Genomic DNA, 14,941 nt, shown 5'->3' with positions numbered 1-14,941 from the left:
TTCGTTGAATAATCTGTTGTTTTTATGCCTGGAATACAAGCAGGGATGCAAGTCCCACACACAGATGTTTGAACAAGCAATTAAGCATTTTTAGTCATTCTAAGATTATTCTCTTTTTAGAAAGTTAAAAAAAAAAAAAAAAAAAAAAAAAAAGGATTTTGTTTGGTTATCCTATAATTTTTAAGCTGTGTGGGAAGTCAGAATAATTGAATTATACCTTGTCTAATTGTAAATTTAATTCTTCATTATTGTGTTTCTCTAAGACTTTTCTATGTAAAACACTGTTCATTTGCTTAAGATTCTTATTGGTCTGCCTTTAGGGAATGAAATCTTATTTTTAGGGAGTCAGCATATCCATTGCAGATGGTACATAATTGGTTTCTTAATATCTGGGTCATTTCACTGCTTTTTATGATCTTTGTAGCAACCTCACAAGCTGAGTCATAGAGGCCAAAGCCTGAATACAGCTTTGTTGTCTCCTGTAGGGTTGAACCTAATCCTTTGCAAATTAGTAATGAGCTGCCAGGATGAGTAAGGGCAGTAGGTCCAGGCCCTGTAAAGTCTAGACTACTTAGCCGTTGCTGTTCTATTTCGTGTATGCAAAGCTGTCTACTGGCTGTTTTCATTGAGCTTTTGGTGTCTTTAAATTTCATGTACAGTAATCTACATACTTGAAAAAGTGTGTTGTATTGCAGTCTCTCTTGTCTGTATTTCCAACATACGGTCCTACAAATATTTTGGAAGATCTTGAGTAGGTGTCCTCTACTGGATTTTGATTATTTCTTTTTGCTTGCCGATATCTGAAATAAATGGAATTCATTTGTCTTCAATTTCATCCATAAAAACTAATAATGCCGTTGCTTTATAGTACTGCTTTGAATTATTTCACAAGCCACTACGAAGCATCAATTAAAAAAAAAAATGTCGATATCTCAGTGCATCAGACTTAACATTGATAGAATGCTACAAACTCAGTAACTTTGCTGCTTCTGAACAGTGTTTTAAAGTGGCTTTAGAGTTCTTCCAAAGATTTGGAGAATTTCTAGAACTAGAAGGCCCTTTTGTGATCATGTTTTTACAAGTTGCTGTGGTGTGGATGCTTATTTAGATGTAAATGCTACAGAGTAGGGCTGCCAAGTTTTTCTTTTAAACCTTGGCATGGAAACTTTGGCTAGTGCTATAAACTCTGTTTTTCCTGTGTTAAGAAGTAGTTTGCTTTCAAAATAAATTCACAGTTAAAGGAGCTCTTTTTAAGCTTTCCAGTGCATCTGATTAGAGTAGGTTTTAATAAATGTGTATATTCCCCAGTGAATGTCATTGTCACTTGGAAAAACTTGTATTGCAAACAGATATTTTAAATATTACGCATTGAATTATACTGGTCTGCAAAAAGTACTTAATTTCAAGGTTTAGGTTTTCTAGCAGCACGCTTTCAGGTGTCTTAATCAGAGAAAAATTCTTTGTATTTTCAGGGTGACTCATACTGCACAGTAGGTGGCACTGTGTTTTAGTTTAAAAGTCTGTTACACTCTCATATTGATGACAGAAATAACAAGAGAACCAAACTGCTAAGTTACTGGAAAAAGTTTCAGGAAAACATAAAATAAAGCTGAGTTTTTGCAATGATCGTGCTGGTCCTAGAAATTATGCTAGATATCCTAACTTCATGCTTGTCCCAAAAGAAGGGAGCAGAGCCTCTCTCTCTTTAAAGTAGTCAAGCACAAAGAGCTTACCTTACATTCTTCACTGGGTGCACTGCACTGTGGCTTTGTGCTGAATCAAGGTAGGTTGTGGATAGCATATGGTAAGGAAATCTGGTGCAGGTCTTGACCTGATTGTGCCCACTTGTATCTTCCCTATCAGAAAGTACAGAAGCCAAGTTGGATTAATATCAAACTTCAGTTAACAAGCATACAGAACATTTGGTATAGGCTCTCAGCTTTTGCAGCAGATGAAACTTTTTATTCTTTTTTAACATGGAGGAAAAATAGGCTTTGTCGGGGTTTCTAGACAACTTTAATGTGTCATAATCAAATGAAGCCAGAAAGTAAGTTTTGTTGCTCCTCGCTTGCCCATTTCTTCTCCACCAGGAAAAATACATTTGTGAAATTCATCATAAATGTCTACAAGGGCAGGGCTACTCATACATTCCATGGATGCTTGAGGCACTGCTAAGGGGCCATGCTGGTTCTTGTTTGTTTTCCTTTGAGACAGGGAAATACAAGTAGAGAGAGATGACAAAAATAATCACAGTAATTTCTGAATCCTTCCTGCCCATTTAACAAAAGGAAAGAATTCAAAATCTTAGATCTCTGGTTTTGTGCATTGCTTTTTTTGCCCTGATCATCCCTCTTCCCTTCTGTAAGCAATTTTATCCCACAAGCACTTTTTATTTTTTTTTTCTTTACTTGTATGTAGGAGATGACGTAGCTCTGAAATCTTAAGCGACCTCTGTGTTGATGCACGTGTTCTGCCAATCCAGAGAACGAGTTTGTAGAACTAGAACTTGAATGAGAGGAGTGCCTTTACAGGGAGCTTAAACTGCCCTGAGGACAGTAAAGGCTTCTTTGTTGCTTTGGCCCTGAAACTGATTAGCACTGCAGTGTGATAGTGTGTAGTATCAGGGCATTAAGGAAAGGTCTTGTGTGTATATGATGGATGTTGTAAGGGTCCTGTAAGGTTTCTGAATAGAAGGAAAAATGACATCTCACTTGTTCTCCTTGTAATGTGAGATATCCGTTGGAAGTACTTCTAAAAGAGGAAGAACCCATCTTTGGCTGTATTTGTTTATCTTCTTGATGTGTGAGAGAGTTCTCTGCCGGTTTATTCTTGGAGGTCCATAGGGCCCAGACCCAAGAGCTGGTTCACTATCAAAGAGGGGACAGAGAGAGAGCTTGAATCTTCTGATGTTTACCACGGTTTGAGAGCTCCCATAGGAACTTGGCATTGAATCAGCTGACACAATTATTGCCTGTTGTAAGTGTTCCTACATCTAAGCCTTCAAAGACGTGATTGGGTTTTGTTTGTTTGCTGTAAATAGTGATCCTCAGCTTGTGCTACACATATTGTTGTGCATTTGCTTTTCCTTGGTAGAGGATTGAGTCAGGGTGAGAGACAGATCGTGATGTTAGAAGACCTTCTATTAATTAAACTGCTATTATTAAGAGAACAAATCCATTATTAGTAGGAGATAGCTATTCACACAGCACATTCATTTGCTCACACAGTTCACACCAGCTCAGTTATTCTTACTGGATTGGAGCAGCACTTGGGAGCCTGCCCAGTGGCCTCCCGAAGCAGGGGTCTTACTGGCTCACTGGTGGCTTTTAGGGAGGTGTCCAAAAAATCTCTCGAGAGGCTCCTTCTCTTGTTATTGTGTGTGTGTGTTCATGTAGTCTTTGCAGATAGCAGCTCCTGCCTCCTTGGTTAGGGTTATACAACCCTAAGGCTGATGGTGTGTGCTGGTGGCCTTGGACAGCCAGCTCCTGCTCTTCTGAGTGTTCGGGTTCTTGTGGGTTTGACAGGGCCACGAGTCTCTGCAGCCTCTCAGTTCTGGGGAGGCTTTCACATGCTGCTGTTCATCATACGTGCCACCTCTCTTTGGCTGCTTTTCTCTGGTAACCACAGAGTTCTCTCACCCAAACCCATGCAGAAGAGGGTACTTCAGTTCAGGAGAACAAAAGCTTTCTGAATGTGAAGTGAAACAATCCTGAGCCATTGCTGCCATTCCTCTGAGAAGCGTGTTCCTCTGACCTAAATGTGGGCAAGAGTCTCAGCTGTTACCACATTGCAAACAAGCACAGGGAATAGGTGCCTTATTTTGCACTTAGCTATGAAGTTAGAGCAGCATCAACACCTGCACTGTCACCCGGTAAGCCAGATGGAGAGAGCCTGGTTCCAGAGCCTACAATAAATGTACCTATTGCGTGTGAGCAGTTCTGAGTATGTGCTCTTGCCCATGTGAAGTGGAAGGTGACTTTGCTAACCATATAAGCAGGAGCTGTAAACGAGCCCCATCTCCTCTGAGATACCCGTATACATCACAGAGATTAACTGTAGAAATTAAGGGCCAGGCTTTGTCCACGAGCAGAGCCTTCCCTCCCTGGCGAACCAGTGCAGATGAGGCTGTGGCCGCCAGGGTCAGGCCTGTGGCTCCTGCAGGAGCTGGCAAGGCAGCTGCTGGGCTGGGGACGGCTGGGCTGCGTGGTGGGAGGCTGCCCCGGGACTGGCTTCCCATCTGGCATCTTTAAAAGGATTGCGGATCGGGAATGAAAAGGAAGATGCAGCTGGTGAGCAGGTTGGTGTTTTTTTTTTTAAGAGATTTCCCTCACAAGAGGGACCTTTGGTTCCTCACTTATTATTTAAAGGGTAGCAGCAGGGCTTTATTTCACTGATGTTAATTGGCGCGTTGTCCTGCTTCTTTGTTTTGTTCTAAAATAAGTCATTCTGGCATCTTCAACTTGTGGCATTCGTTAACCTGTGACGGGAATAGGACAAACTTGTAGCTCACAGATCCTACACAGACCAATAATCAGGACCTGTACAGTGTTTGAAACACTCCAGTTTTCCTCAGTCTTGATGCATCTACATTGACACTTCATAATATGCCAACTATGGATTTGCATTTGAGGTAGCTTGCTTTCCTGGCCTGCAGAGCAGACAGCTTAATGTGCATCATGATGTGAATTTTACAGTATGTTTTTATGAGAAAATTTTTGAGAACATTCCTAAATGCATCTGTGGCTGCTTTTCCATTCAAATCCAGTGGATTCTAGTCTGTCTATAGGTGATTTGTATCATTAGAATACATGAACTTGTAGTTGTTCCCCAAGTGTGCAGATCTAAAACCTATGAATGTTACAAGTGATTTATTTGTGTGGCAAGATTGGGCGTACTATTTTTGTTTTCTGTATTTTCCATTTCTTATATTGGGAATAGGGATATTAAAAGGAAGAACTTATCTTTTCCATATATGTTTTTATAAAACAAGCTAGCTTATGTCTTCCTTTCATACAAAAGCAAGTAACGACTTTAGATTTTATATTCAAAATAAGGGAGGTTTTTGTCAAAATCTTCCAAAATCTATTAAACGGTAGAATTTTTGTTGTACAACCAGAAGATACAATAGGTAAAATTTAAGCAGTAGTATACCTTATTGCATGCAATTTTAATGACCAATCTGCAAATAAGGTAGAAATATGAATCTGAAAAAAAAAATCAGGACGTTTAGCAATTAAAGGCATCTATGAAGCTGCATGTCTGCCATCTGCTGTTCAGTATTTTTCAGCCAGTCTGAACTGTTCAGAGCTTAGTGGTGGTGGTTTGTTTTTTGTTTTTTGTTTTTTTAACTGTTAAAGTCACAGAATCACAGAATTTCTAGGTTGGAAGAGACCTCAAGATCTTTGAGTCCAACCTCTGACCTAATGCTAACAGTCCCCACTAAACCATATCCCTAAGCTCTACATCTAAAAGTCCTGTTATGCTTCTGAGTATTTCTGTGTATACATGCCTGTGAAAATCATGTGACAAACTATTAGAACACTCGTTGGCATAATCAAAGTGAAATCTGTGGAAATAACATCCTTTCCAGCCTTTGGTAGCAGGGTTGGAAAACACATTGTTTTTCCCAAAATAATTAAGTAACTGATCACCTGTTTTCCCCTTTGGTAATTGTTAACATTTCTTTCTGACTACAAATGACTTGAGAGTAAATGCAGTTTCCATCATGATGTTTCACCGTGAAACATCTAAAGTAGCCTAAATTATATAATTCTAAATTAGCTGTGCAGCCCAGACTTTTATATTTTCTTCAATAAATACCAGTTTTGTTTTCGGAAAAAGGATCTTTACTCCGTAGTTCAGGACTGCACAGAAAATATTTTCAGAAGGAATATCTTAGTCCTTCGTGAAATAATCACACTATTAAATGTGGCATCTCAACATAAAAATAAGAAATTGGAGTACTGAAATCCAATACTATTTTAGATTGGAACAAAGCTACAATTAGAATATTTTATAATTATTTTTATAGTAAAAATATTTCATGTTAAATATGTAAAACTTGTAGGGGAGGGAAGAGTGGAAGTATTAATAGCTGGCATTGAAATTGTAATATTAAAGATCAAACTTTGTCTCAGAAGTGAATTTGATTTTTTTTTCTCTATGTATATTCTTTCCTAATGAAATGTGTCATACTGAAACGCTGTGCTTAGCATTTTGTTTGAATGGAAACGACTTTGCTGTGAATCTTCCCTCATTCAGCTTCTGTTGTGCTGAGTAAGCAGATACGGGGTTTTCCTAGCCTATTTGTAGCTTGTGTATAACAACTGGCAACATCTGAGTGATCCCTACACCATACACTGAAGTATATATGTACACTACATAGATCAGTGTTAATGATGTGAAAAAAGTGACTGAGGGCACTCGTAAGCACTGTTAGCTAGATATTACTGCATTTTATTGCAGAAAGACCTTTTTTTTAAATAACAAAATGGTTTAAATGTGGTTTCCCAATTTAAAGCATAGAGATTGGTATTGTTCAGATTTTCAGCCTCTGTAGCACTGGTGGCACGAGTGTGTGCCTGCTGGAGCCCTCAGGCTCCTCTGTATTATAGACAATATACTCTTGCACCGGAAACTGCTATTACTGCTTCTGCCTATTTTTCCTCTGTGATTTTTTTTTTTGTTGCAGTTCGTATCACCAGCTGTTTCTTCCTTTTCATTTATTTTTTCCTCTGTTAAACCTTACAGCTCCAGTACTTCTGTGTTTCGTAGCTGTGAAAGGGGATCGCTGGAAATATGAAGGCAGATGTATCAGCAGTCCATTCAGTGTGCACAGATCTTTGGAGCTAAAACCTCATTCTAACCAGCCTGCATTTAACAAACATTGCTGTTAGGTTTTGTTCTGTAAAGAGTTGGAAATCTGGGTAGATGTTCCTTAATGTGGCAAAAATCACACGCCTGACACACAGACTCAAAATTCCATGGCTAATCTGTTTGACAGGCATCCTCTTCCACCCATCCTGTACCTCTCTACCCTGCCTGCAAGACATCAGGCCCGAGTGTATGCCCATTATGAAACATTTTGATCCAAACGGTTACGATCTGGTCAAGTTACAGGTAGTTGTACTACAGATCACTCTGACTGATCTCGTTTTCTACAGAAGTAACAGAGATGAGAATGTAAACTGTGTGAAATAGAGGCATATCCCAATGTTGATTACACTGTTTGTAGTTCAGGTTTATGTTTTAACACACATTTCTCTTATTATCATTTCCATAGAGCAACTACATGGTGTTCATGGCAGAACTGTTCTGGTGGTTTGAAGTGGTGAAGCCATCATTTGTACAACCTCGTGTTGTTGTGCATCCCCAAGGTAATTGTAAAGGATTGGTTTTAATGTGTATGTTTTTAATATGTATGTGTTCAAATTACCATAGTGTTCACAAATACAGTGAGTATTTTAGTTAACGGGATTTGGCAGTGTACCACCCCCTTAAAGAAGGAGCTATGTACTCTGTCCTATGTTAATCTTCATCTTATCTTATAAATCATAATTAGATTTTGTTGTTTATTACCAAAGCCTCATTTAAATTATTGTGGTATAATCACTTGCAAATTTTCCTGACCAAAACAAGCCTAGAATCCATTTATGTCCATGCAGGGATTACAAACATAATGAGCCAAGAATGTAATTTAGCCTGAAAACTTGTACTGCTGAGGAGAAGGTACCGAGAGAAAGGGACAAAAATCTAGGGAAAGCAGACAAATAGTTAACTGTAGGCTTGCATTTTGCACCTGGGTGCAAAGGCACAGGCTTCTTTCAGTAAATTCCTAAATATAAAAATGCATCTCTCAAGCAGATCTTGAGATCTGTTAGTAAGTATAGAGTAATGGTTATGTAAACATTCATATAGTAGTAGTACGATTGTGTGGCCAAACACTAGGAAGAGAATCTCATTGTGTAGCTTTAACACCTTTCTTTTCACTTATATACTTTATGACACACAAAATTATGATTTAAATTCTTAAAATATTGCTAACTAATTTAGGATGTGACCAAAATGTTGTTTCCTAGCTGGAATGTTAAGTCTAAGGGCTTGGGGGAAGAAAAAACTTTTATTGGAAAACAATTTCTTTCAGAATAAGTTTTTTTTATTATTATTAAAAAAAAAAAAAAAAGATGGTTTTACTTTTAATTTTGTCTCTTACCATTTTTTTTATTTTTTCTTCCTTTTGCCTTACCTAGTCTTTTTTTTTTTTTTCATTCTCTATTGTCTTAATCAGTGTCAATATGGGAACTTCGTAGAAAGTAGAGCTGAAGGGAAGTGACTTCATTTTTAATCCAAATAACGGAGTCTCTGAAAATGTTTTAAATCTTTGGAAATAATTCGGGTTATTTCAGACAGCTTTTCTGCTGTGGATTTTAACTGAATACTAAACTACGATAACTTGAGCTTTGTTCTTCCTGGCAGCTGGGAAAGAGACAGCTTCTGCTCACAGTATGAATGCTAACAGAAGAAATTATGTGGATGGCCCATGTGGTTCTGACTTCGTAGCCAGGTAATGCTGGAGAAGCAGTAGTACTCTTTCATGGTCTTTCAGTCTTTCTTTTGATGGGGTAAAGGAAAACTTTCAGTGATCTGGTCGGAACATAGTGAATGCATTATGTTTATCATTTGAGGACAAAGGTTCATGGATTGTGCCTGAACAGACACAAGAATAAAATTAGGAATTAAATTGAATATTCAGCAAATTTCTTTCTTGCCAACCCAGCTTATCCTGTTCAGCCGTTCGTTTTGTGGTGGGATTTGTTTGCTTGTATTTAGGAATCTGTACTGACTGTGAATTAGGGAATTATATTTCATACAATCATAAAATGCTTTGATCCTGAATCTTTTTACTGTGTGTATCTGAAGTGTTTCACATGTAAATTGAGCATATATGCCAGGAGAAAAAGTAGTTTTGGATATACCTTTTGAAAGAGAGGTTCCCAAACCCATTCACACCTTGCAAAGCCCCTGCAAGCAGTCCAGTTAAGAACTTTACACTTCGTTTTTTCCTTTGTTTGTCCTACAGAACTCATCCCTGTTCTGACAAATTCTGTCAGTAACAAAGTATCATTTTCATTGAAATAAATCCACATTTTATCCAAATGTGTACATTTTGTCTGCAGATAATTTTGGCTTCTAAGATGAAGAGGACTTACTGAAAATTCTAAGATAAACATCTGAATTCAATTCCTAAACACACCAGTAGCATTCCAAATTTAACTATCAAGTCTGTAAGTTGCCACCAGTGTTTTGTAATATTCCTTGTTTCCCGAGGCACATACAGAGATACAATAAAAATCATTGTGAGCTTTGTATGGTTGGTGGAAAGCATATTGTACTAGTTCATCACAACCCTTGTTTAGTTTCTCTACAAGTGATGGGTATGGTTTGGTGTTGGAGGATTATGAGAGCAATCCATAAGTAGGAGAAGGAGCTATATCTTCCTTCATTAACCAGTGTATTTTATACAACTTGGTGTTACTTCACAGCATCGTATGACAAAGAAGGGACCTAAGAAGTTATTTCAGATGCTAGAAATGTAAAACACACAGGCTGCAGTTCCCCATCAGCCGAGACAGCAGGATGGCTTGGTCCTGGCCTTCCTCCTTGTCCCAACTGCACGGTCCTGTCTGATTCAGCTTTTGATGTTGTCATTTTAGTACACTGACAGAAAAAAAACAAAACAGTCAGAAAAAGTGAATATTTTCTGCTGGCTTAGCTACTGACATGACTCAGAGCAGACTCCAGCGGAGAGCCAGCTCCAGCGCAGAGGAGGAGTGGGTCTGAGGCAGTGAGCAGTTCCAGTGTCTGAGGTTGCCATGGAGCCACAGTCATGGTGCCAAAATCAGTCTTTTTGTGAGAGAAAATGAAGCGTATAGATTTTCTTTGTGGCAGAACATATTTTGAAAGGCTGCTGGATGAAATTTTGAATGCATACTTTTCTTTTAAGATAACTATAAACATTACTTCTATGATTTAATAGTTTTTGCAAAAATCTTAAGTGCCATTTAAAGCAGATAACTTATTTAGCTAATGTGTAGCTTTTTTAAACACCAAAAGAACAGGAATTGACAAGAAACTATTTTGAATAATTGTAATATATAATTATAGAAAATGCTCCTGTACAATGTAAACTAACAATATTTTTCCTAAATTGACATGAATATTCTTCCCACAAATATTCTTCAGAAACATTTCTAAGCATACTGTATGTAAACTATAAAAGCTCTAAACAAATATTTTGAAATTAATGATTTGAAAAAGAGAGTTTGGGAGTGTGCTTTTAAAATTCAGTGAACAAGATTCAGAACATGAAAGAATTTAATTCAGCTCGTTTTGAAGTTTGGTTTCTTTACAAGCATTTTACATTCAAAAGCATGTGTCTTTATGGCTTAATATGGCTTTGTTGTCCTGGTCCTGAGAAGTGCCTGGATCACAAATCACTGAATTATGAAAGCCTATTCTGGATTAAAACAACTAGTCTATTACAGACCTTCTCTGTGAACAAGAACAACAAAAAAATCTGTTTTAACTAGAAACAGAGAAAATCTTTGTAATTAGTGTTTTAGTAGTGAATATATTTGTTCTATTTATTAAGTCATGTCTGTCGCAAAATCTCCATTATCCACTCCTAGTGCATATTGCAGTTCAGACACAATTTGAAAATTTCAGGCTAAGCAACTGAAAAGAGACATGTATAACAAGTGAGTGTTACTTGCTGCAGTCACTCAATTTTTATTTTGTCGCTAAAATCAAAACTAAAAATGAGAACCTTCTAACAATGACATTTATTTGAAGTACATCGGGAGACATGTATGCTAACACTGCTCTGTGGCCATTCGTGTAGTAGAAATACCTTTTTGACTTTGTGTCTATGCATTGCATCTAGTTAAAGGTAATAACATAGTATGCTCCTTCTAATTAATAAAGTAATGCTTCAAGAGGAGAACTACACCTTACTTTCTCCCCTGTCTTAAAAAAGAAATCTCCTTTGTTGACCCAGGACAAGAAGTCTGGCTGCCCTTTTGTAACATGGCTTTTGATGTATTCCTACTAAGTTAATGTCTCTTGCTTTATAGATTGGAAAGTCCAACTTACACACCACCTCACCAACTGCATACACCCCAGCAGCCTTATTCATCTGTCCCAGGTAATAATTTACAAGTGTGTAGAAAGGGTAATGAGGCAAGGTGTCATCTTCTGAGTATATTGCTATGTTGTTTATATTTCTTCAAACATTGTTTAAGCAGAAGTTACTGGGAGAGATTGACATGAAAGGCTTGTGAATGAGTTCTGTGATCCACAAAACGTACAAATGGGAAGTTTGTGTTTGTACCTCTTGTACATGTTGTAATTTTTTTTTAATTTGAATTCTGTTTTCATTATGTGGAACGTGGGTTGCAACAATTATCTGTAGTATGTTTGGTAGTACTTGTAGTATATTTTAATCAATAGTAAATTCTCTGAGGGATATAGTATATATGCAGGATGAAATTAATTGACTCGATTGTTCTATTCTTAATATAAAAGCTTTTTTTTTTTTTTTTTGCCATTGCAGTGCTCTAAGTAGTGAAATAAACTAATTTGTTAAAGCAACAGAATATAATGTTAAAATGATTTTTCATAGCAGTTACCTTGGATTCTATTTTAATTTCACTTAGGAGTCATCAGAAGGTCCACATCAATGTCTTATGTAGATGGATATGTGGGGACATGGCCAAAAGAAAAAAGGCAAGTAGTCCTATCATAAGAGCTGCTTAAAAAATGATAATGTATTGGTCATAAACAGTAGTAAACTCTCCATTGTGGCTTGAATTTCCAAAATCTTGTAACAACTTGCAGAAGTAGAAAAACAAAGAGAAAACTGCATCATGGATTCAGAACTAAGTAATAAGAAAAAAGCTTCAGAAATAAACCATCAGTCTTTTACATTGAGATGAGGTATTCTTGCATTAAATGTTTGAATTATTGGCATTAAATATGTTTACACTTACCTATTGCAATTAACCAAATGAGGTAAGAGTCACGTTGCTAAAGAGCTCACTAGTATCAAAAATTGTATTACTGTATGTAAGAATAATCAGGCTGGATGTTTTGTTTTTTCAGTTAGACCCATCATAAACTTTACATGTGTAGGATGTAAACTAAAGTTCAAATGTTAAGAGTCAGAGTGAGGGATTATACAGCAAATCTAAATTGTCTTTTTATACTTTTCTTATCTAGCATGGTAATTTCTGTATTCCTAAAGTGCCCAGAACTTATCCCAAACTACTAAAAAGCATCGTTTGGCTCTGAAGAAAACACACACAATAAAATAGAATATAACATTTTAATTACTTTATTTGCATATTAACCTAGTCAAAATACAATACGTAACAGTCTGTTTAATACTACAGTCTTAAAAGTAATTGAAAACCCAAATGTGAATATATTGTTATTACTAATCATGAGCTGGTCATTTATTTCCTTAATTTTTGTCTCAATTAGGTCATCATTGCATGGAGTTTCATTTGACATTTCTTTTGACAAAGAAAAAAGCATTCCAGTATCTACTCCAAACAGAGGTATTACTAGATCTGTGAGCAATGAAGGCCTTACAGTAAACAGCAACCGTGTGCCCAAGCATATTAGAAAAAATCTGTCCTTCAAACCTGTAAATGGAGAAGAGGAAAATCAAGATATTGAAGAGGAAAAGGATGTGATAACTCATAAAGACACAAAGGCCAATCAGTCTCTTACTATAAATCAAAGAAATGCCAATGAGAGTCATCACTACAGGTTTCCAAACGGAGCTTTGCAAAACAGAGCAGTTCTGGATGATTTTGGCAACCAGATTGAGACACCAACCATTGAAGAGGCTTTGCAGATAATTCATGACACTGAAAAATCTCCCAGAGTTATCCCACCAGACCAAATTACAAATGGATTCTTTCTTCACAATCAGGAAATGAGTATCTTGAATTCAAACATTAAACCAAATCAGTCTACTCCTGATATCATCACAGACACAAAAGGTGCTCTAAGTCCTGTGACTGACAATACGGAAGTAGATACTGGAATACATGTTCCTTCAGAAGATATCCCAGAGACTATGGATGAGGATTCTTCTTTGAGAGATTACACTGTAAGCATGGACTCTGACATGGAAGAACCATCCAAGTTTCTTCAGGATTATGACATACGAGCTGGCAATCACAGAGATCAGTTAAGTCCCTGTCCCAGCTCAGTAAGTACCAAATCACAGGCAGGCAGCAGTGCTTCTTCGAGTTCAGGAGTTAAAATGACTAGCTTTGCAGAGCAGAAATTCAGGAAGTTGAATCACACGGATAGTAGAAGCAGTGGAAGCAGTTCTCAGAAAACCACACCAGAAGGTTCTGAGCTGAACATTCCTCATGTGGTTGCTTGGACTCACATTCCTGAGGAGGCACCTGTTCCCCAAGGAAGAGACACTACACAGTTGCTAGCTTCAGAAATGGTGCATCTCAGGATGAAGCTGGAGGAAAAGAGGCGAGCAATAGAAGCACAGAAGAAGAAAGTTGAAGCTGCGTTCACTAAGCAGCGGCAGAAAATGGGAAGAACAGCATTTCTTAATGTTGTGAAAAAGAAAGGTGACGGAGTATCACCTCTCCGGGAAGAAGCAGCAGGAGCTGAAGATGAGAAGGTATTCACTGACAGTAATCGGTTGAAAGAAAGAGAAACTCTAAAACCAGATGAGCAAACTAGTAAGACTTCAGATGTAATAAAGGAAAACCCTGAAAATTCTCACAACAAATGGTCAAAGTCTCCTGCTACTCCTATGGATGCTGAAAAACAGTGGAATTTGGCAAGCCCCTCAGAAGAAAATTTTAATGAAGGAGATATCTTAGAATATACAAAGTCTATTGAAAAACTAAATTCTTCCTTACACTTCCTACAACAAGAAATGCAACGGCTATCCCTTCAACAGGAGATGCTGATGCAGATGAGAGAGCAACAGGCTTGGGTTATTTCTCCTCCTCAGCCGTCTCCTCAGAAGCAAATTCGGGAGTTTAAGTCCTCATCAAGGCAACTGGGAGCTCCATCTCCCATTGCACCTTTCTCACAGGAATCTCCTCGTTCTACACATCAGTCCCCACAGTCATCCAACAGGAAGAATGCCTCTTTTCACATTAAAATGCAAAGGACTCCTAGGCCAAATGAATTGAAAATAACACCTCTCAATCGTACGTTGACTGCCCCGCGGTCTGTGGATAGTCTTCCCCGTTTGAGAAGATTTTCTCCAAGTCAGGTTCCCATTCAGACGAGATCATTTGTTTGTTTTGGAGATGATGGAGAACATATAGGTGAACCGCAGGTAAGGGGAAATCTTTTGAAGGAAGTCAAACCTACGGAAGAGGTAGCAAAAGAAGAAGGACCAAAAGCACTGAAAAAGAGTGAACAGAAATTGGAGGAAAAGGAGATCAAACCTCTTGAATCTAATGTTTCTGAAGTATTATCTCAGCCCATCACAGAAACCGTCTGTCTCACCCCAAATGAAGATCAACTAAGCCACCCAGTTTTACCAACAGCGGCTCCCAAAACAGCTAGCTTAATTGAAGTTTCCCTATCAGATTTGAAGCCACCAGAAAAAAATGAAGTACCTGTTGAGAAATATGAAGGTGAGAGTGATAGAGAACAATTTGAAGATGACCAGAAAGTGTGTTGTGGATTCTTTTTTAAGGTAAGAGCTGCTACTCAGCTTCCTTTGAAAGGCAACTTCTTAATTCAGATACGGCGTTTCAGTGATGACTTTCCATTGAAATCAAAGGAGATAGTTTTGCAGTCCTAAATGTGCACATATACCTCTCGCACCTGGTGACTCGTAAGAGTGGTCAGATTCTAGCACACCACGATTCTGAGTGTGCTAGAG

The 14,941-nt window shown here is 37.8% G+C and overlaps 1 protein-coding gene across 5 annotated transcripts in view; it reads left to right on the top strand.

Moving 5' to 3' along the window:
- CAMSAP2 (calmodulin regulated spectrin associated protein family member 2) overlaps positions 1 to 14,941 on the top strand; it is a 79,490-nt gene that overhangs the window by 54,952 nt on the left and 9,597 nt on the right. For all 5 annotated transcript variants that reach the window (XM_082766387.1, XM_082766385.1, XM_082766384.1 and 2 more), the window contains 5 exons: positions 7,283 to 7,376; positions 8,476 to 8,563; positions 11,133 to 11,203; positions 11,715 to 11,784; positions 12,541 to 14,752. In XM_082766387.1, coding sequence (XP_082622513.1) covers positions 7,283 to 7,376; positions 8,476 to 8,563; positions 11,133 to 11,203; positions 11,715 to 11,784; positions 12,541 to 14,752 — 2,535 coding nt within the window. The remainder of the gene's footprint in view (positions 1 to 7,282; positions 7,377 to 8,475; positions 8,564 to 11,132; positions 11,204 to 11,714; positions 11,785 to 12,540; positions 14,753 to 14,941) is intronic.

Source organism: Aythya marila, assembly GCF_965140915.1.
Source record: "Aythya marila genome assembly, chromosome: 8".
NCBI classification, from domain to species: Eukaryota; Metazoa; Chordata; class Aves; order Anseriformes; family Anatidae; genus Aythya; species Aythya marila.
The sequence above is the reverse complement of the archived record's forward strand: the minus strand, read 5'-3'. Positions and strand labels throughout refer to the sequence as shown.